This window comes from Lithobates pipiens, unplaced genomic scaffold (genome assembly GCF_037356315.1).
Source record: "Lithobates pipiens isolate NorthernLeopardFrog02 unplaced genomic scaffold, aLitPip1_a1.2 Scaffold_8, whole genome shotgun sequence".
Classification (NCBI taxonomy): domain Eukaryota; kingdom Metazoa; phylum Chordata; class Amphibia; order Anura; family Ranidae; genus Lithobates; species Lithobates pipiens.
This window is the reverse complement of record NW_027507903.1, coordinates 260,871,508-260,894,055: the sequence shown is the minus strand read 5'-3', so window position 1 is coordinate 260,894,055 and position 22,548 is coordinate 260,871,508. Positions and strand designations below refer to the sequence as shown.

The following is a 22,548-nucleotide window of genomic DNA, read 5'->3' as shown; positions in this document are numbered from 1 at the left end:
TAAGAGTGGGGCGGGGGGTGCGGGCCGCACCGGGTGCCACACCCTGGGGGGGGTGCCAGGCCAGCGCCCTCCCTCTCCGACTGAAGAGACAGCGCCGTTCTGATCAGTCTCGGGCAGCGGCTGTCACTCACAGCCGAGCAGAGTGAAGCCGCCTCCCCCTCCTCTTGTATGGCTACACAGTGCTGTCCATGAAGGAGGGGGAGGCGGCTTCACTGAAGCCGCCTCCCCCTCCCCCTCCTCCTCCTCCTCCATACACAGCACTGTGTAGCCATACAAGAGGAGGGGGAGGTGGCTTCACTCTGCTCGGCTGTGAGTGACAGCCGCTGCCCGAGACTGATCAGAACGGCGCGACGCAACCACAGAGAAGGGGATTATTGCGCCAGGTCCCGGATCACTGCCGACAGGTGTCACTGGCTCTGTGTCCTCCCGGTACAGGTCAGTGCTGGTCATACAGAGAGAGACCAAGGAAGGGGAGGGGGAGGGGGGGTGTGAAGAGATTCTCTGCAGCTCTTATTATGTAACCGCAAGATGCAGCTGAGGAGGACTACAAGTCCCAACATACCGGGCTGTGTGGGCTTACAGTTCTCCTCTGCTGAGCATAGCAGCTTTGTATGCTTGGACTTGTAGTCCTCCATAGTGCAGCCTTGCATGCTGGGACTTGTAGGCCTCCTCTGTAGTACAGTGCAGCCTTGCATGCTGGGACTTGAAGTCCTCTGTAATGCAGTGCAGCCTTGCTTGCTGGGACTTGTAGTCCTCTTCTGTAGCGCAGTGCAGCTCTGCATGCTGGGATTTTTTTCCAATATAAGACATACCCCGAAAGTAAGACATAGTGGGGCTTTTGGGGATAAAAAGAAAGTAAGACACTGTCTTACTTTCGGGGAAACACAGTATTTACAACACGGAACCTCCCTCCTGCAAAGTCACTCAGTCAGGGTACAATCGGCTAATGCCACAGCAGTAGCTGACCTAAAGCATCAGTGGGGACACTAGAAATCAAGCTGTTTGTCACTATATACTGAGACTACAAATCCCACCATGCCCTGGGATTTAGAGTCTGAACAGGTGGCAGTGTAGGTGGCCCTATGGGAATGAATCAGTCACCTGGCTTGTCTATCTAACTATGCTGCACAGTAGGCGGACCTGAGAGCCTCAGACTCCTGCAGCTTACTTAGATGGACAGGCCAGATGTCTTATTCTGCTCCTACATGACCACAGTCCAGTCCACGTTGATGCCCATTCAGTCTGTGGTTCTTATTCACTCGCTTTTCTGAGAACCAGGGGAAAATGTACAAGACCAGTGGTCAGGGGGATAGAGTACACAGAGTCCACTGGTCTTATGACCAGCATATAAGGTGAACAGAGGGCTCCTCACAGGATAAAGATGGTTGGAATTTCCAAGGGGACTTTGCACTAAAACACAATGAAATTATTTGAAGTTATGGGAACACGTATGTGTGTGGTATCTCACAAAAGTGAGTACACCCCTCACATTTTTGTAAATATTTTATTATATCTTTTCATGTGACAACACTGAAGAAATTGTACTTTTGGTACAATGTAAATTTGCTGTGCCCTTAAAATAACTCAACACACAGCCATGAATGTCTAAACCGCTGGCAACAAAAGTGAGTACAGCCCTAAGTGAAAATGTCCAAATTGGGCCCAAAGTGTCAATATTTTGTGTGGCCACCATTATTTTCCAGCACTGTCTTAACCCTCTTGGGCATGGAGTTCTCCAGAGCTTCACAGGTTGCCACTGGAGTCCTCTTCCACTCCTCCACGATGACATCACAGAGCTGGTGGATGTTAGAGAACTTGCGCTCCTCCACCTAACATTTAAGGATGCCCCACAGATGCTCAATAGGGTTTAGGTCTGGAGACATGCTTGGCTAGTCCATTACCTTTACCCTCACTTCTTTAGCAAGGCAGTAGTCGTCTTGGAGGGGTGTTGGGGGGTCATCATCATGTTGGAATAATGCCCTGTGGCCCAGTCTCCAAAGGGAGAAGTTCGTGCTCTGCTTCAGTATGTCACAGTACATGTTGGCATTCATGGTTCCCGTAATGAACTGTAGCTCCACCGTGCTGGCAGCACTCATGCAGCCCCAGACCATGGCACTTCTACCACCATGTTTGACTGTAGGCAAGACACACTTGTCTTTGTACTCCTCACTTGGTTACCTCCACACATGCTCGACAGCATCTGAACCAAATGAGTTCATCTTGGTCTCATCAGACCACAGGACATTGTTCCAGTGATCCATGTCCTTTAGTCTGCTTGTCTTCAGCAAACTGTTTGCAGGCTTTCTTGTGCATCATCTTTAGAAGAGGCTTCCTTCTGGGACAACAGCCATGCAGACTAATTTGATGCAGTGTGCAGCGTATGGTCTGAGCGTTGACAGGCTGACCCCCCCACCCCTTCAACCTCTGCAACTGTGCTGGCAGCACTCTTGTGTCTATTTCCCAATGACAACCTCTGGATATGATGCTGATCACATGCACTCAACTTCTTTGGTCAACCATGGCGAGGCCTGTTCTGAGTGGAACCTGTCCTGTTAAACTGCTGTATGGTCTTGGCCACTGTGCTGCAAGACCATATTATAGCCTAGGCCATGTTTATGTAGAGCAAATATTCTTTTTTTCAGATCCTCTGAGTTCTTTGCCATTAGGTGCCATGTTGGCCTTCCAGTCACCAGTATTGGAGTGTGAGAGCAAAAACACCACATTTAACATGCCTTCTCTCCATTCACACCTGAGATCTTATAACACTAACGAGTCGCATGACAATGGGGAGGGAAGATGGTTAATTGAGCCAAATTTTGACATTTTCACTAAAGCCCCATACACACTATCAGGTTTTCTGTTGAGTTTTTTTCTTCAGATTTACCAAAACCATGTAGTGCAAGGGCCTGCCTGATTGCATACACATTGAAACTCGTAAGGTTTGACCTCATATTATATGGTTTTGGTAAATCTGAAGGAAAAACTCAGCAGAAAATCTGATGGTGTGTATGGGGCTTTAGGGGTGTACTTGTGTTGCCATTAATGGCTGTGTGTTGAGTTATTTTGAGGGACAGCAAATTTACACCGTTATACAAGCTGTATACTCACTACTTTACTTTGTAACAAAGTGTAATTTCTTCAGTGTTACATGAAAAGTACTCACTTTGGTCAGTTGAAACCCTAAAATGGCGGACTCTGGTATGACATATGGCAGTGATCAGGATGCTGGCATGACATATGAGCGTTATCAGGCCATTGGTATGGCAGTGATCAGGCCGTTGGTATGACATGTGAGCATGATCAGGACACTGATATGGCATATAGCAATGATCAGGGTGTTGTATGTTTATGGAAAGGATTGGGTGCTGGTATGACAGCCGTCAGGACATTGGTATGGTGTATGGGACACGTGACAGGCTGGCTGCTGTTTGTGTACATTTCACTGGGGCAGTGATTACGGACACTGGGTTAGGCTGAAACTGCAGACTGTGAGTGTACATGCAGTGTGACAGGCTGCTGTACACTCAAAGGCTGTTGTACACTCACAGGCTGCAGCATTCGTCTTCTATGCTCTCAGTGAGAGCAAAGAGAACTGATCTTTATGTTCACTTTACATTGTTTACTATGTGATTGCTGTAATTGGACACAACAGCAATCACATGGTAAAACACCATATGATCACCCAGTCACAATGGTAATGTGATCTGGGTGGCACAGGAATCGCCAGGCTCCTGGGTGCGTTCTCTGTGAGCCGTGCAGGAGCCGCTGATGTACAGGTATGTTAGCCTGCACTCCTTCCTGTCCTCCCATAGTCTATAAATTAATTATAGGGCTTCTTTCACACTAGCAGTAAATGATGGGTAGTTTGCTAAAAAAAAATATATATATTATAAAAAAGTGGTGCAGTCACAGGTGACAATGTGAACTTAACTGTTTACTGTTAATGTAAATGAGAATGCCACAGGGATCTTTGCTTAGTCCCCTCATCTTTGTAATGTACGCTTTAACCCTGGGAAATGTAATTGGTAATTTGAACTTTCAACACAATATCTTTGCCCTAGCACTAACACACTGCTGGTTAACCTTAGCAATGCTGTCCTCAGTAATAGGCGTCTACAGTTGTATGATTGCACACTGTAATTAACACTTGTGTACCTGAAACAATGTACCTATGTTAGCCTTGCAGCAAGCCCATTAGATCTTTGTTCTCCTTCGCGCCTACATCAAAACTCTATCGGAATTATGAACTTTGAATTGAAATGCATATTTCACATACTTTACTAATTAAAGTACTAAAATATTAATCCGTGTGTTTATGATTAATAATAAGCTTACCTTTAAGCTGGCATTGCTTCAGTCAGTCATAAATGCAACTGTGAAACTTTTTTATTGCCTACAAACACTCCAGACACCTCCACCCATAGCTATTCTGTATCTTGGCTCTGTATTGTTTCCAAAATTACATCAAACCACTAATCGCCTACAAGACGTCTATTAATTCTTCATGTTCTAGCCTAACAACACTTGTCCCTGTTTATATCCTCTCGGGAATGTAAATAGTCTGATCCCTTCATGTCCCCTTGTTACCATGTCCAAATTTATCACCAAAGATTTCCCCCATGTCTTACAATGTGATGGTCTTCCTAATTCTGCTAAAGCCTTATCATTTCTCTTTAGTAAGGCTTGTTATGCATGTTATATTCCCTAATAATTTCTTACTTTTTGTAATAAGCTCATAAGTGTTGACTAATAAGTACGTTGGAAAAGCTATAAAACTGTAAATTAAATGCAACTTTATTCAGTGGCAGCTGCATTCAGAAAATAAGAGAAATGGTTTAGGCAAATGGAGCAACAAGTTCAATAATTACAAGTGGAAATCCAGTGCAACGTGGGCATTAGAATGTTACCAAATGTGATTTAACAGTTCACTTTTTTATGCCGTTCTTTCAGAGTGCATGCGCCAGTGATGTCACCGGCTGCTTCCCATGTGAATATCTCCTAAACAGTGCCAGTTTAGCAGATATTCACTGTACGTACAGGTAACCCTTATTATAGGCTTACCTGTAGGCACAAGTTAAAAGGTAGATGGACTTTACTTCCACATTGAGATGATCCGCTCTTTGGAGAGAGTCTCTTCTCAGTCAGACCATTTTATCCAGCAGACACTACTGGAACCATTATCTATTTTTATTCTCCAGAATTTTTATTATGAGGTGTAGCACGCCTCACGCAAGCTAAGTCTGTTATGAAATACCTTCATAAACAGCTTTCCGCAAGCAAGATGGCAGTGCTGGGGACATGAAAGCCTGCAAAGAATCGACTCAGGTGATTACAGCGCTGTTTGCATTAATATAGGATTCACCTGTAGAAAACGAGTTGTTGTTTTTGTGTTGAAGGCTTAGGAAAAACACACAGCACAATCGCCATTCATTGGCCAGAAAAAAACAGTAATCTAGTAAGAGTTAAATTGGTTGCAAACCTCTGAAATTAACAAAGCATACCCCTTTATCTTGTGTACTATTAATCCAAAGCACCTAGTTTAGTTTCAATCTGCTCTCTTCCCTCTGCAATCTGAATTAGTCACTTCTGGCAGATTATGCGAACAATACAAAATCCCCTGTGCGAAGGGGGTGGGGGGTTGTTCCATTCCCTCCACTTAGGTCTTAAAGTACACTCTGCTGTATGTAGACATCAGATCATCACCCCCTGCCTTCTAGATATCTGAAATGCTGTGTAAAATGTGTGCTTCAAGAGGCTGTAGTGGAGAGAAGGCTCCAGATAAACAGCTACAACGTGCATAGGAGAATTTGTTTCATCAATGTATATCATGTGACGCTAGTCACTTCAGTGGGTATATGTAAGCGTTTACAACCACTTTTAAACATTTGTTTTATTTGTTTATATGATTGGATAGCATGCATGGAACATTAAATTGCAGTTTAAATTAAATTATAATTATGGCCTCCCATTAAAAAAAATAAAAATAAATGTGCTGCAACACTTGGTGTATTTGTGCTTGGTTTTCTCTTGGTTCCCTGCAATGTCCTTCAAATACCTGTGGATCCTGCCAGTGAAGTCTAAGTAATGCACCTTCCTGTGATGGTGTGGCAACAATACTACATTGTTTCTAATATCAAAGAAAAGTTGTCACCTTCATGTAGGCTGTACCTGGTTGCACGATAGTGAGAAAAATGCCATGGGGGCATGGCTATCAGCATTGAGAAAAGCCTTTAGTATGTTGATCAGCACCTGGCCACACCCAGTCATGCCCATTGCTTTCTGGATTGACAGCACTGCCTCTGTTGCTGAAACCCCACTGTGAGCTGCAATGTCTGGGACGGGGAGCATGTGAGACACAAATGAAGGATGATTTAACTCAGTCAGGGAGGTTAAAGCAGGTTTTTCATTTTCTTTACAAGGCTTGTGCATCACATTGTAAATGGATGTGGGACATTTTTAGACTGCCATAAAAGGAGCCTTTATTTGTATGTAAATCAATGAAGCCCAATGCAAAATATGCAAAACAAGTGTACCAGAGAAATTCATAAATCTATTTAGATTCCCGTAGTTTTAGCAATAACTCCCGATCTCTCCATCTCAAAATCTGTACAAATTCAGTAACTATATACTGTACTTCATCAGAGATACGCTATATTTTTCTTCTATAAAGTGCATCCTCACATTCCACATGCCAAACCCTAAATTCACTTTTATAATGTGTGATTCTTTTGACTTTCAGGGTGGTTTCACCCCATTTGACAGGAATCCTATGACCTTTTATGGGAATGGTTGCCTGTTTATAGGTTTGGAAATTTGAAATTTCAAGATTTATTTTCTTTTTTTTTTTTCTTTTTTTTTCTTTAGGGGAGAATTACTCTTAAAAATGAACAGACCTTTAGAAGCTAAAGAAGCTTATATCAAGGCTTTGGAACTTGATGCGGCAAATGCAGATTTATGGTACAACCTTGCTATTGTTTATATTGAATTGAAAGATCCAAATGAAGCATTGAAGAACTTCAATCAAGCACTTGATCTGAATCGGAGACATAAGTTGGCTTTGTTCAACTCTGCCTTACTCATGCAGGAATCTGGTATGTTTTAATAAATCCTTTGTGTACTAATCTGTTTTCCCATACATAAAATTAACAAGACTTGATAATCTTCAACCAAAAAAAGTGAAGATTTAGTTCAATTTTCCAGTTTTGTACAATGAAATATACAGGAATTTGCATTAATGTGAATCTTTACTATTTTTGAGATTCTCAACTCCTTTAAATCAGCCTCATCATTTGTAGTAATGACTTATAAAGAGCCCATATTCAACCAGAAGGATTTTTACTTTTCATGGGGAAAATGTTTTGAGCCTGATCCCAGATAAGTATATCTACATAATTTCAGGCACTAAAAGTTCTCTTTTACCACTTAAGATGAAGGGCAAGCACACACCTCAAAGATCGGCTTCTCTGTCCACTTCAGTCTTGAGACGTTTTTTTCGCTACCGCTACCCCAGGCCTTCTCTTCCAGACTCTAAGTCCTCTTCCTAATGAAGGGGTGTTCCACTTGTGTGGGTAGGGGGAGATTTGCAAGCTTCTACGGAAGTTTGGCAGGGGGCAATGGCAGACAAGTGGGTCCATTGTATGGTTGCTCGAGTCTATAAGCTAAAGTTTTTTAGAACTTTATCCTTTCAAATGTTTCTTTGAATTGACAGAAAAGATTAGCTCTTTTTGTAGGCTTTTGATTATCTTTTTTTGTCAGGGAGTGATTATTCCAGTACCAGAGGTCAAAAAGTTCCATGGATTCTATTCAGATCTCTTCACTGTCCCAAAACCAAATGGCTATGTTCATCATAGGCCGCCTTTGACCCCATGGGATCTCAATTTGGATCTTTTTGTATTACAAAAACCTCTTTTTTTGCATTGCCTCAAGACCTTCATTTGGCTCTTTTGATGAGGAATGTTGTTTCTGGTAGCTATTAATTTGGCTTGGAAAATTTTTTGAACAGGCAACCCTTTTTGCATAAGGAGCCATTTCTGGTGCTCCACCATGACCACATGGTCTCTCAGCCTAAGCTGTTCATGTCTAAGGTTGGCTTGGCTTTCCATTCCAATCAAGTCATTGTCTTGCCTTACTTTTAGTCCTAGGCTTCAGTCACTGGGGAACAAGGCTGTCTACACTTCAGATGTGGTCCTTGCTGTCCAAACTTACCTGAGGTCAAATGCTGTGGTTAAGCACTCTGATTCCCTTTTCTTACGGTCTGAAAGGAAGGGATCGTCCTTTCCTGTTAAACGCTTCTTCTACCAGAAGTGTAGGTGCTTCCTGGGCCTTTTTGTCACCAAGATTCTGTTTCTTAAGTTTTCAAGGCTGCTACTTGATCTTCACACCTTTACTGGTTTCTACCAGGTAGACATTAGACCTGCTGAGTATGCTCTTTTTGGTCCAGTAATGTGCAGGCTGCTGCCTGAGGTTCTTTCCTATTCCTGGTTTGTTTTTTGGGGGACCTGTTGCCTTGTTACTTTGTTCCCTTCCCCTAATTTAAGTGCTTTGGTACATCTTTGATAGTAAGAATTACTAAAGCTGTTCTGTGTCATTGTGATGTACAATAAACAAAATGGGATTTTTGACGTATATCTCAGGACACAGAGATTATGAGGCTATGCCTGGGAGGGAAATTTCTGTCTCGTTTTGCAGGTGGTGCATAACCCTGATAGTAAGGATTATTAAAGCTGCTGTGTCCTGTGATGTGCTGCAAGAAAATAGATTTTACAGGTAAAAAATTCTATTTTCATTAATAAAAAAACTTAAACCATAGACACACTCCTAAACCTTGTGGACAGCCTTCCTTATATATATATATATATATATATATATATATATATATATATATATATATAAAATATTTGATGTTGAGATTGGGGCTCTGTGGGGGCCAAACCATCACTTCCAGGACTCCTAGTTTACGCTAAAGATAGTTCTCAATGACATTGGCTGTTTGTTTGAAGTCATTGTCTTGCTGCATAATACATTTGGGGCCAATCACAGTTCATTGCAAGTTTGGGGCTGCATTTCTGCAAATAGAGAGATTTTGTCAGGATTAATGGTGTACTCAATGCTGAAAAAAACATCCAGATATTTCATCATGCCATGCCATCAGGGAGGGATGTGACCGGCCCCCAATTTTTTCTGCAACACGACACCGACCCCCCCCCCCAACATGCAGCCGATGTCATTAAGAACTATCTTCATAGTAAAGAAGAATAAGGAGTCCTGGAAGAGATGGTTTGACCCCACAAAGCCCTGATCTCAACATCATCTGCACAAATGGCTCATGGGACATCTGCCTCAAGGTGATCTCACCTACAACGGCATCCACACATTGCTCAGTTCAATCAATGGACCATTAGGTTAAAAGGAAGCACTCTACACATAGCATAATATTGCTTTAACCCTTTCGCTGCCAGAGCCATTTTTGCGTTTTTTGCACACGTTTAAAAAATAATTTCTCTTTCATTCATTGACACCACTCCAGTAATCTTGACCATAGGGTGATTATGCCACCTTCAGGAGAGGACTAGGCAGAACATGTAATGCATGTGAAAAACAGAACTGTACAGCTCCGCCCAGGGGGAAGTCCCTCTGGTAATAACCCCTCAGCCTGCTTCTTGCAGCTCAGTTTTTTTTCTGCCTAGTGAAGAAGGACCTAGGCTCCCTGCCGGGACCATCGGTCCTGGGGATTTCTTTCTGTGTTTTGCCTTTTGCGCAAGATTTTAAGATCCTGTGATCTGCTATCAACAGCCGACTGTGTGACAGGCTGGATAATCTAGATCCTTGTAGTCTCCCCAGCCTGGCCATTGAGCGTGTGCAGACCCTAGCTACACGCTGGGTCGGCCACGACATGCTCCTCAGGCACCAGGGGCGGCCGGTGAGCACAATGCTCCAGGGCACACATATGACCGGTCTACAGATGTCTTTGTCACAGTGTGCCGTGGCCAGCAGCCACCCCGTATTGTTTGGGTGTGGGTCTGTGATGAGATGTCCCCAGCTCGTCCGGATGGTAAGTACAGCTCTTCCTGCCTCGGCGAGTTTGAGCAGCTGGGCATTCCCTGGGAGGTCAATTAGGGGGTCCCTCTCCTCCCTTTCTTCTCTCCCTGTCCCTATTTTACCCCCTGTGGCGTATGCTGCATGACTGGGCTACTGAGCGGTGTGTGTACTTGAGCCAGGGGTCCTCTGGGAGGGGCTCTGATCCTTGATTGGGGGCTGCGCTGGTTGTCTGTGTCCCTGAGCTGTCTGTGATCTCTCTGGTGTCCATGGGCTCTACATGTGCTGCCGCCATAGCGCTGTCTGCCACCATTATCTGTGTACAGTTACTTGTCGACCATTTTCTGTGAGTCTCTGTGGGAAGCATGGTCGGCCATTTTCCCTGTGATTTTCCTCTATACAGAGCGCCCAGCGGCCATTTTATTGTATCTTCAGAGAGGGTTTTTCTCCTCGGCTCTGGTTCCTGTACCTCAGAACAGTGCTTTTTTTGCTCTGGACACCTGGGAGCTGACACTGGACATAGGCACCTGTAACGGCACATCGCAGCACTCAGGGTGGTGAGTCCTGTGGTAGGGGCCCCTCAGTCTGCAGCAGCTAGAAAAGGGTGGGATTGAGCACCTTGTCCCAAGTCCCCAAGGGTGGCAGACGGGGTGGGTCAGCATGGCATCAGAAACCGGTGTTTCTTCCCCAGACCTCCCTGCAATTGCAACATGCTCATCTGCAAACAGTGCAGTGCCTTTGGGCGCTTTGTCGGCGGCCCTTGAAGCGTACGTTGCCAGGGTGGAGGTGGTTTGCGGGAGCAAAGGTGCTAAAAAATGGCCCCTGCCCCCCTTTCCTCCGGGGAGGGTTCTGACTCGGATTCGGGCCCCGCAGTGACTGTAGGCCCCTGCTCTGATGTGTCAGAGGACGCTGACCAGGACCGATCGGAGAGTGAGGCTGATTCTGCACTTGGGTCCGTGCAAGACTAAGTGCTAGTTGTAGCACTTATCACAGTTGCGCGTGATACCCTGAAAATATAGGACACAGCAGGAGCCTCTGCTGAGGTAGCGGTCCCTTTTGGGTCATGTAAGCCAGCCCGTACACCTAAGGTGTTTTTGTATCTGACTTATTTCATATACAAGGAATGGGGAAGCCCGCAACTGACCTTTTCAGTCCCAAAAAGAATGGCGGTGTGTTACCCCTTTGAGGAGAGCCTTCTTAAGAAATGGTCGGCTCCCCTGGTCGTGGACTCCACAGTAGCCAGGTTAAATAAAGTAACCACGATCCCGGTAGAAGGGACTCCTACATTTAAGGACCCTACCGACAGGAAGGCTGAGGCAGTGACCCGCTCCCTGTGGGGTCAGCGATACAACCCGGTACTGGCCACAGCATTAGTGTCGCAGACACTTACTGAGTGGGCAAAACTATTGCACCGTGAATTGGAGAAACGGCAGGCCTCTCCTGTCTGTCGAACTATCAGACCAGTTAGTGCACAGCCTTAAGTACGTCTGTGAGGCTGCCCTGAATACACTTCCCTTGCTCTCCAGAGCATCATTTTCAACAGTGGTGCTGCAGCGCCTGATTTGGCTGAAATGCTGGTCTGCGGACCAGGCATCTAAAAAAGCCTTTACGGATCTACCCTTCCTTGGTGAGCGGCTATTTGGAGCCTTGCTGGATAACATTATTAAGAATGGCACAGGTGGGTAGAGCACCTTGCTCCCACAGTCCAGGAGGAGTAAGGAGCCCACCAAACAGATTTTTCCCCTCCAGCATACCCTTACTCCCAGCTCACTGAGAAGCCATGTTTGGGTCAGTAAGGGACCTGCTAAGCTGCGAGGTGATGGTACCTGTTCCAGAAATGGAAAGGTTTCAGGGGTTCTATTCCAATCTGTTTGTATTCCCCAAAAAGGAAGGGGTACGTCCAATCTTGGACCTAAAAGCCCTCAATTGCTTTGTGAAACTACAGAGGTTCAGAATGGAACCAGTTTGCTCCGTAGTTGCTGTACTCCATCAGAGGGACTCCCTAGCACCTTTGGACATCCGGGAAGCTTACTTGCATGTCTCAGGCATCAGAGGTTTCTGCGATTTGCAGTAGGGAAAGACCACTACCAGTTTGTGGCTCTCCCCTTTGGCTTGGCTTCAGCACCCGGAGCCTTTACCAAGGTATTGGCTCCAATTTTGGCATTGTTGCGACAACGTGGGATTGCAATCGTGGGTTAACTAGACTATTTGCTTCTGAGAGCAGCTTCCGCCTCAGAATTAAGGGAGGGTATGGCGATCACCATGCAAACCCTGCAGGAATTTGGGTGGGCGTTGAACCTCAAAGTCGGTTCTTGTGCAGACTCAACACCTGGAGTACCTGCTTGACTCCGTGGAAGCGAGAGTATTTCTCCCTTCAGACAAACTGCAGACTCTCAGAGCCACGGTGAAGCTGTTGATGAACCGCAGGTGGTCCTCGCTGCGCTTCTGCATGCAAGTCCTGGGCCTCATGGCGGTACCATATGCCCAATTCCACACCAGAGTCTTGCAGGAGGAGATATTGGCAAAATTGGACAAATCTCCGTTATCCCTGGAACGACAGATTCAGGTAAGCCAGTTACTCAGGGACTCTCTTCTCTGGTAGCTGAGATCTCCGGCCCCTAGGTCTGGGAAGTCGTTCCTACCTCTTCATTGGACAATGATCACAATGGACGCCAGCCTGACCGGCTGGGGTGGAGTACTGGGAGTACAGTCGACCCAGGGCCACTGGTCAGAGGAGGAATCCCTGTTGCCGATCAATGTGCATGAACTTCGAGAGATCAGGCTATGCCTCTCCACATGGTCGATGAGACTACGAGGGCGTCCGGTCAGGATCCAGTCAGACAATGCCACAGCGGTGGCATATATCGACCATCAAGGAGGAACAAGAAGCTCGGCTGCAGCACGGGAGGTCTCTCACATCCTTCGGTGGGCAGAGCGGCACGTACCAGCCCTGACGGCCATATACATCTTGGGAGTAGAAAACTGGCAGGCGGACTAAGTCGCCATATGCTGGACCCAGGAGGGTGGTCATTGCACCCGGAGGTGATCAGGGTTCTTTGCCTGCGGTGGGGCACACCAGATGTGTATCTCCTGGCCTCTCAGCTCAATCGAAAGGTGCAGAGGTTTGTGTCCAGGACAAGAGATTCTTGGGCGGACGCGTCAGACGCGTTGGTGGCTCCATGGGAGCAGTACCGGCTGATTTACTCCTTTCCTCCATTCAAACTGTTACCATGTCTGCTCCGCAGAGTGGAAGCCAATGGGATTCCAGTGATACTGATTGCCCCAGATTGGTCTCGGCGTCCTTGGTACGCCGACCTAGTACGCCTGGTGGTTACCTATGGGAGAAGTCCTTCTGTCACAAGGTCTGATTCTCCACCCTGCTTTACCGTCGCTGGTTTTAACGGCATGGCTGTTGAACGCTAGGTGCTAAGGAACCAAGGTCTGTCTGATTTTGTGATTTCCACTATGTTGAGGGCACGAAAATCTTCTTCTTGGAAGATATACCATGGTACAGGGAAGGCTTATATCTCCATGTGTGAGGAGATGGGGTGGCGTCTGCCCACCTATAAGTCAGACTCTGTTTTGGTAGCTGGTCCGAAAAAAGGATTGGCGCTTTCGTCGTCCACCATTTCCAGGTGGATCAGACAGATCATGGTCCAGGCTTATGCCTTGAAGGGACATATGCCCTCCTTTCCTGTCACGGCCCATTCCACCAGGGCAATTGGGACCTCTTGGGCTTTCCGACATCAAGCGTCAGTCGCTGAAGTGTGTAAGGCGGCGACTTGGTCGTCCATTCACACTTTTACAAAGTTCTACGGTGGACGTAGGCGCATTTTCTGATGCCTGCTTTGGCCGCAAAGTTATGCAGGCGGCTGTGTATAATGTTGCAATTTTATACTCTTTCTTCTGTTAAGAGAAAAGTTACCACCTTGAATGTTAATGCACTCTGATGCATATGTTGACCGCAAGTTCTGATGCGGTTGGTTCAGATGCTGACTCCCCCGATGGCACTTCTAGTTGTGGGTGAAGTTATGTTGCTGTTCCCACCCCTCGTTATGACACTGCTTGGGGACGTCCCTACGGTCAAGATTACTGGAGCGATGTCCGTCAATGTACGAAAGAGAAAATGGGCTTTTTTTTCAAATCCTTTTCTCTGAAGTTCATTGACGGACACAGCACCCACCCCTCCTATTGGTTTACGTTATACTGCTTGTTGACGTACTGAGCTGCAGGAAGCAGGCTGAGGGATTATTACCAGAGGGACCGCCCCTTGGGTGGAACTGTACAGTTCTGTTGTTTTTCACATGTATTACATGTTCTGCTTAGTCCTTTCCTGAAGGTGGCGTAATAACCCTACGGTCAAGATTACTGGAGCTGTGTCCATCAATGAACGTCAGAGAAAAGGATTTCAGGGTGAGTACAAAAGTCCTATTTTTAGGCCTGAAGAGTACACAAAACTCCAAACATTATATATTTTCTGAAAGCAGATACCCTAGAGAATAAAATGACCCTGCATATCTCTCCTGTATTTTACTTAATGTTTTGCATTGCAGATCGCATTGCAGAACATCCTACACCGGCAAAGCGAGCCGTGGACACCGAGAATGTGACCTGGAAGTAACGTCAGAGACGTCACTTTCTGGGTCACTGCTAGAAGGGGAAGAGAGCGGACATGTATCTGCTCTTCTTCTTCTTCTTCTCCATTACCGGCCCTTGCCACCTGAATGCTCTCACCTGACAGGTAGGAGTCTACGTGTGAGTTTCACACACCCTGGAACTAAATCCTTGTGCACAGCAGAATAAGGAGCAGCAATACCTCTGAATGGATGCACTTTATGAATTGCCCTATGGAAAAACTATTTTAACCAGGGGAGAGGAATTGTTTTCAAGTCTCGGGTGATTACAGACTCCAGTGCCTGTTGCAATTGCATTGTGCTTGGGGTGAGTCTAAGGATTGGAGATCGTCTTATAGTGTATGGTGACATTTATCACTTATTTTTGGTGAGTTTATTACCAACGGGGATTATCCATGCACGAGATGTTGGTGATGATATCCAGTTAATTTTAAATCATAATGACAACAGAAACTACCCCAATGACCCTGATCAAAAGTTTACATACCTCAGTTAATACCGTGTATTGCCCCCTTTAACATCAATGGCAGCTTGAAGTCTTTTGTGTTTTTTGTGGATGAGGCTATTTATCTTTTCAGATGGTAAAGCTGCCCATTCCTCTTGACAAAAAGCCTCCAGTTCCTATACATTCTTGGGCTGTCTTGCATGACCTGCATGTTTGGGATCTCCCCAGAGTGGCTCAATGATATTGAGGTCAGGAGACTGAGATGGCCGCTCCAGAACCTTCACTTTATTCTGCTGTAGGCAATGACAGGTCGACTTGGCCTTGTGTTTTGGATCATAGTTCTGTTGGAATGTCCAAGTACGTCCCATGCGCAGCTTCCTGGCTGATGAATGCAAATATTCCTCCAGTATTTTTTAATAACATACATCATTCATCTTGCCATCAATTTTGACCAAATTTCCTGTGCCTTTGTAGCTCACAGATCCTCAAAACATCAGTGATCCACCTCCATGTTTCACAGTAGAAATAGTGTACCTTTCATCATGACTCCCCTCCAAATGAAGCATTATGGTTGTGGCCAAAAAGCTCAATTTTGATCTCATCACTCCAAATGACTTTGTGCCAGAAGGTTTGAGGCTTGTGTCTGTGCTGTTTGGTGTATTGTAAGCTGGATACTTTGTGGTGTTTACGTGGTAATGGCTTTCTTCTGGCAACTCGACCATGCAACCCATCTTTCTTCAAGTGCCACCTTATTGTGCATCTTGAAACAGCCACACCACATGTCTTTATAGTCCTGTATTTAACCTGAAGTTATTTGTGGGGTTTTCTTTGCATCCCAAATAATTTTCCTGGCAGTTGTGGCTGAAATTTTAGTTGTGGTTTGGTTTTTAACAGAACCTCTCATTTTCCACTTCTTGATTAGAGTTTCAACACTGCTAATTGACATTCTCAATTCCTTGGATATCTTTTCATATCCCTTTCCTGTTTTATACAGTTCAACTACCCTTTCCCACAGATATTTTGACAATTCATTTGCTTTCCCCATGACTCAGAATTCAGAAAGGTCAATGCAGCACTGGATGAACGATGCAAGGGTCAGTCATTAGTCCAGAAACTCATTGACCTTTTATATACACACACTAATTACAAGCAAACAGATCACAGGTGAGCATGGTTACCTTTTTAATAGCCCCTCAAGCCCCTTTGTGTCAACTTGTGTGCATGTTATCAGGTCAAAATCACCAGGGTATGTAAACTTTTGATCAGGGTCATTTGGGTAGTTTCTGTTGTCATTACGATTTAAAAAGAGTAAACCGTTGATTGATAATAAAAGGCTTCAGCCAAACACTAACCATGAGTGAAAGAAAAAGTTGTTGTGTTCATATTCTCTTAAAAATTGGCCAAGAAATTATAAATTCTGCCAGGGAATGTAAACTTTTGAACACAACTGTACCATGCTTAACCGGTTCCAGACCAGTGCACGCCAATGTACGTCGGCAAAATGGCACGGGCAGGCATATTGGCTTACAGGTACGTCCAATCTCTAATGCCGCCCTGCCATCTCGATCACCGCGGGCATACCCGCGATCGTCTCATGGGGAGGCTGAACGGAGAGATGCCGTTGTAAACAGCATCTCACCGTTCTGCCTAGCAACTAGTGACGCTGATCTCTGCTCCATGTGATTGGAGCAGAGATCAGTGTTCACTAAATGAAAGCCCAGCCCCCAACAGTTAGTAACACACCCCTAAAAACACTTAAGCCCTACACTGCCACCCAGTGGTTAACCCCTTAACTGCCAGTGTCATTTACACAGGAATCACTGCATTTATATAGCAGTGATTGCTGTATAAATGACAATGGTCCCAAAAATGTCTGATGTGTCCGCCATAATGTCGCAGTCACAATAAAAATCGCTGATTACTAGTAAAAAAAAAAATTATTAATAAAAATGCCATAAAAACTATCCCCTATTTTGTAAACGCTATAACTTTTGCGCAAACCAATCAATAATCGCCTATTGCGATTTTAAACAAAAATATGTAGAAGAATACGTATCGGCCTAAACTGAGGGAAAAATGTTTTTTTATATATTTTTGGGGGATATTTATTATAACAAAAAGTAAAAAATAATGCTTTTTTTTTTTTCAAAATTGTCGCTCTATTTTTGTTTATGGCGCAAAAAATAAAAACCGCAGGGGTGATAAAATACCACCAAAAGAAAGCTCTATTTGTGGGGAAAAAAAGGACATCAATTTTGTTTGGGAGCCACGTCGCATGACCGCGCAATTGTCAGTTAAAGCGACGCAGTGCCGAATGGCAAAAAGTGGTCTGGTCTTTGACCAGCAAAATGGTCCGGGGCTGAAGTGGTTAAAGGATAAGTTCACCTTTTGTAACCTGTTACTGTTGCAGCAGCCCACACACCTTGATCCTCCATTGTGACTCCCTGCACTTGCTGTCACAATTTTATAAAAATGCGTTCATGCAGAGCTCTGTCCACCCGGCCGCGTCATTCTTTCAGCGTTCTGTAAATGTGATTACTACACATATGGCTTGTAGTTCTAAATTAATTAAATTGAGAACTCTAGGTAATTGATCGATGCTTCCTGTAAGTGTGTACCTGCCTGCCTGCCTCGTAAGCAGTACAAGCAGACCTCTTACACTGACAGTCTGCAAGAGCCCTGCTTTTCAATCGTGATCTGCTGATTGCGTATGCAATGGTTTGCAGGCTCCTAGTTTAAAAAAAAAAAAAATGTATATTTTAAAAATGATGTGTGGTTTTTTTTTTTGTTTTTTTTTTTTTACATAGATGAACCTATCCTTTAACACTACCCTCTCTCCAGACTGACTGTTCTGCTGTCCCAAGGCGTCCACTTTACTACTTTATTCAAAATGCAGACACCCTAAGTCAGAATGTGTGTTACTGGCCAGATCATCTGTCCTGTTCTATCCCAAGGCGTCCACTTTACTACTTTATTCAAAATACAGACACCCAAAGTCAGAGTGTGTTACTGGCCAGATCACCAGGTGAAATAAAGGGGGTGGGGAGCTAAAAAAATAAAAAAAAATAAAGCAGCCGTCACATCTAAGGGATTGGTAAGCTGCAGTGTGTTACATTTTTGTTTTTGTATTTAATACCGCTTTAATTTGCTGCATAATACTATCCCGATCACATATATATGATGGTAAATATGTTTATACATTTTCTGAATCTACAAAGGCTATAGAAACATTGTGTCGTTAATACATTTTAATTACTTTTTCATTTATCTTTTATGAATTCATTTTTTAGTATTGATAATTTTATTTTTTAATTCTTTAAGGGAATCCTAAATTACGACCAGAGGCCAAGAAAAGACTTTTAACATATATTGAGGAAGAACCAAGTGATGCAAATGGGTATTTTAATTTGGGCATGCTAGCTATGGATGAGAAAAAGGATTTAGAAGCTGAAAAATGGATGAAGAAAGCGATACGGTTACAGCATGGTTTCCGAAGTGCCCTCTTTAACTTGGCCCTTCTCTACTCCCAGACTGCAAGGGAACTGGAGGCTCTTCCTGTCTTGGATGAGCTGCTCCGGCATTACCCGGACCATATTAAAGGACTTATACTTAAAGGAGACATCCTTATGAATCAAAAGAAAGACATTAAAGGAGCTAAAAAATGTTTTGAAAAAATTATAGAAATGGATCCCAAAAACGTCCAAGGAAAACACAATCTCTGTGTGGTTTATTTTGAGGAGCGGGATCTCTTAAAAGCTGAAAGGTGCCTTGTCGAGACCTTAGCCTTAGCCCCTCATGAGGAATACATACAACGTCATCTCAGCATAGTGCGGGGTAAAATAATGGCACTAAATGCTGCCAATGCTGGACAGACTGTGCCTGGGGCAACAGCTTCTCCACAATCATCCGAAGGACAAGGGAGGGAGAACGGTGAGACGGGAAAAAAAAAAACTCCGTCTGAAAAATTGAAAGAGGAAAGCAATATACCAAAAACTAGTCCACCAACAAAAACAAAAAACAAAGGACCTGTGAAGTCTAAAAGTCATCAGGAGAAAAATACAGACAAAGAAATAAAGCAGAAATCAACAAAAGAAATCAAAGACATTGAAAATAAAAGAGTCGCCGCTTTGAAGCGCTTAGAGGAGATAGAGCGTATACTAAGTGGAGAATAACCTGAAGAATATCTTTCAAATTTGAGGAGGGGTGTGGACAGATGGAATAATACTTGTGTTATGTACTCTAGGGCACAGTATTCATCTGAGTTAAGATGAAAGCAAGTTGAGTAAATAACTGCATAGGTATCTGACACTACTGAACAAAGACTGGTTTTCAGGATTTCTTGCTTACTTTTATATTATCCACAAGGAAAGCACGATCTACAGTGAGTGTGTGTATGTATATACATTTTTTTAAATTCCCATTGATATCACCAGCTACTTCATTGTATGATGCGTGTGACCTGAAAAATCTGAGGCTTTACAGCAGGGCTGTTGCACTGAGATGTTAGCCTTCAAGGCTGCTTCATGGTCATTTTACTGTATTGTGTATTTAATTTTATAATTCAAGCAAGCTTGTCTATGGTTCCCTATTAATATGGAAAAAGCTGCTTGCAGGATGTAGGTTAATAAACTCCTTTGGACAATTTATTATCTAGCTAGTAAACAGTACATTTTTTCCATATGTAATTAGATGGCTCTGGGCTGTTTTCTGGGTTTTTAGGTCAAACTGCTTTTCAAGTGCATAATGCATATATATGATTTGTCAAGAGGGCCATTAACCCATAAACAGGTTGTATAATGCATTTTAACTAGCTGTATAGCTGACTGAAACCAATTTACGTATTATTGTCCTAGTAAGCTGAAGAAACGGTAAATTCAGTATTCTTTCATTTCACTGCTGGCCAGATCTTTTCTGTAAGCCAGTTTTCTTTTAGGCTTATTGGCCCTTTATAATATTCCAAGAAAGGGTTGAATGATTGATTTGCCATTTAAAACCAGATTTTATTCTGTGTTAAAATGATTGTTTTCCCACCAATTTGATTTATTTCCTTGAAAATGTATTTATTCAGTAAGCAAGAATATTTATAATTTTGATTAGCTATTTTTTTTTTAAAGAAATGTTGACCTGGAAAAGGGGTGATTTTGTTAATTTTGCATGGCATATGCAAAAAATATTTTGTGTGCATAGGGTTTTCTAAACAGACTTTGTATTTTGAATTTAGACTTTCTTGGTTGTGAAATTTGACATCCTTACAGGAGAACTACACTCTAAATTAAGAAGGTATGGCCTAAAATAAGGAGTTATTGAAATCATTAAAATTGTTTACGTTTCCACCCCCTCAATATTAGAACAACTAAAATGCAACCATATTACCAACATCACCTCTGCTTAAGTGTTAAGTAAATGCAGTGTTCACGCAGATCAGAGCACAGGAAGCTTCCACTGCAGCATGAGTCGAACCATTTTTTTGTTTTTTTTACTTCAGGACTGTTTTGTTGTAATATGTTTAATGAAGTAAGGAGCAACAGAAGCAAGAATTTCTGATCTTTCCGGTGAGAAAGGACACCATGAAATAAGTTTTGTGTGCACTCCAGTAGTAGTGTTTTTTCTTCTATATCATTTTGTTGCATAAACATTTTAAATTTAAATAGTACTTTCATTAAAGTGAACCTGCCTATTATGTGGGCACAACCTAATCAACTTGTTTTGGAAGCTTCAAGTTTTTGTTTTTCTCATTCTCTGGCTTCAGTAAGTCCATCACACAGAACAAGTATACAAATCTGATTTCGATGGCTGCATACTTGTTTGTAGATAGCAGCTTTCTAAAGCCTTGTACACACGGGCTGAATATTGACCGGTTCAGTAGCAACCAACCTACATTCGGACCTTTTGTACAGCAGTTGGCTTCTGTCAAAGGCTCGTGACCGAAAAAGGTTTGCCAATCAGTGCTCTCAGCCAATGGCTGCGAGTGCTGACCCGAGTGTTCCCCCTGTCAGAACACAATAGCTCAGCAGGGGACATCACTGTACTAATATCGGATTGTTAGCACAGCAGCTGCGACTTGAGCTGTCAGTTTTTGGTTGAACAACAAAAAATAGTAGTGTACCAGGCTTTAGTGAAGGCAGAAGCTCAGGGAGAAGAATATCTACCTTCCCAAACAGGTCAACAATAGCATTATCTGTATATTTGTTATGACAGGTTTACTTTAAATGCTCACGAATTTTGTAAATGTTCCAGCCACCTAAGCTAAGATACTATCACATAGACTTAAGTTTACTGCATACATAATCACAAACAGTCCAAAGCTGTTGATGCTCCCCAGCTGAAGCTGGGACTGTGGAGATGGCCTTGGGTGCAGTTTATCAAATGATGGGTCTTCTAAGTAGACTGTTTTTAATATTGAAAGAGCTTCTGAGGTTTACTTTAATAACTGCCTAACTCAGCATTAAAGTTATATGGTGCCACATTATATTTTGTGCAGAGCACAATTTATTACACTGTGCTGGCCTGCTTGTCAGGACAACATTTCTTTCTTTTTATTAAATTGCTGGAAAATCTTAATTCCAATGTTGGTTTAGGTTTATACATTTTGTATGCCTTTTTGTTTTCTCAATTGTGGCAGTTCTGTGTTTTTACCTTTCAATTTGATTGCTTTGTTTTGCAGAAGTTATATTTTCCTACTTTAGTTTTTCAATTAGATTTTTAAGAAAACATACTGTTTTTTTTTTTTTTGTTTGGGTTTTTTTTTTTTTGGGTACTCCAGTAACAACTGTAGTCCTTTACAGGAAGCTATAGCCTAAGTTATTTACTTGCAAAAATCTAGGGAGTAGCTGACACCAGACTATAGATTTCTGTGGTAACTGAATGCACTTAAACTGAACAAAACACTAACCGATTTGGATGTTCATGCTTGTGACAAGTCAGATTTAATTTATATATAAGTATGGGTATTTCTGTTTTAGCTATAGTGTATATTCCAGTGCGGTTTTTAATTTTGGCTGCATTTTGGGGGGATTTTAGAGTTGGGCTCATTATGGATGCTACACTAAGACAGTAGCCAATCAGTGCTTTACAATATTTCATAGAGCTCTTATTTCAACACAAGTGGACGGGCTCTGGAAAAACAGTGGTTTGTCATAAAAGCAGCATCAAATTATGAAATAAAGTTGTGAACCAATTTATTTAATAAAGCTTTTGATTTTCATTTCTGCTTGGGTCAATTTTTCTGTTGAAAAAGTGGCATACTTTAGAACAATATACTATGTTTTCACCCTTTTATTATCTGGAAGTATATTTTGGACTTCTTTTCACTATCTGAAATGTTTGGGTAACCGTTAACTCTGCCATCCCACTCTGGCCCTTGAGTAGTGCCAAGTTGGGGCACTTTAGATCTTTAAATTCCACTTTCTTTGCTTAGGATTTTCTAGAATCTAC

At 43.2% G+C, this 22,548-nt stretch overlaps 1 protein-coding gene across 2 annotated transcripts in view; it reads left to right on the top strand.

The window, feature by feature from the left end:
* The window catches only part of TMTC3 (transmembrane O-mannosyltransferase targeting cadherins 3), a 137,555-nt gene extending 115,237 nt beyond the window's left edge, over window positions 1-22,318 (top strand). For both annotated transcript variants that reach the window (XM_077471383.1, XM_077471384.1), the window contains exons 14-15: window positions 6,865-7,091; window positions 18,436-22,318. In XM_077471383.1, coding sequence (XP_077327509.1) covers window positions 6,865-7,091; window positions 18,436-19,286 — 1,078 coding nt within the window. In that variant the 3' untranslated portion in view covers window positions 19,287-22,318. The remainder of the gene's footprint in view (window positions 1-6,864; window positions 7,092-18,435) is intronic.
* Window positions 22,319-22,548: the final 230 nt, after the last annotated feature.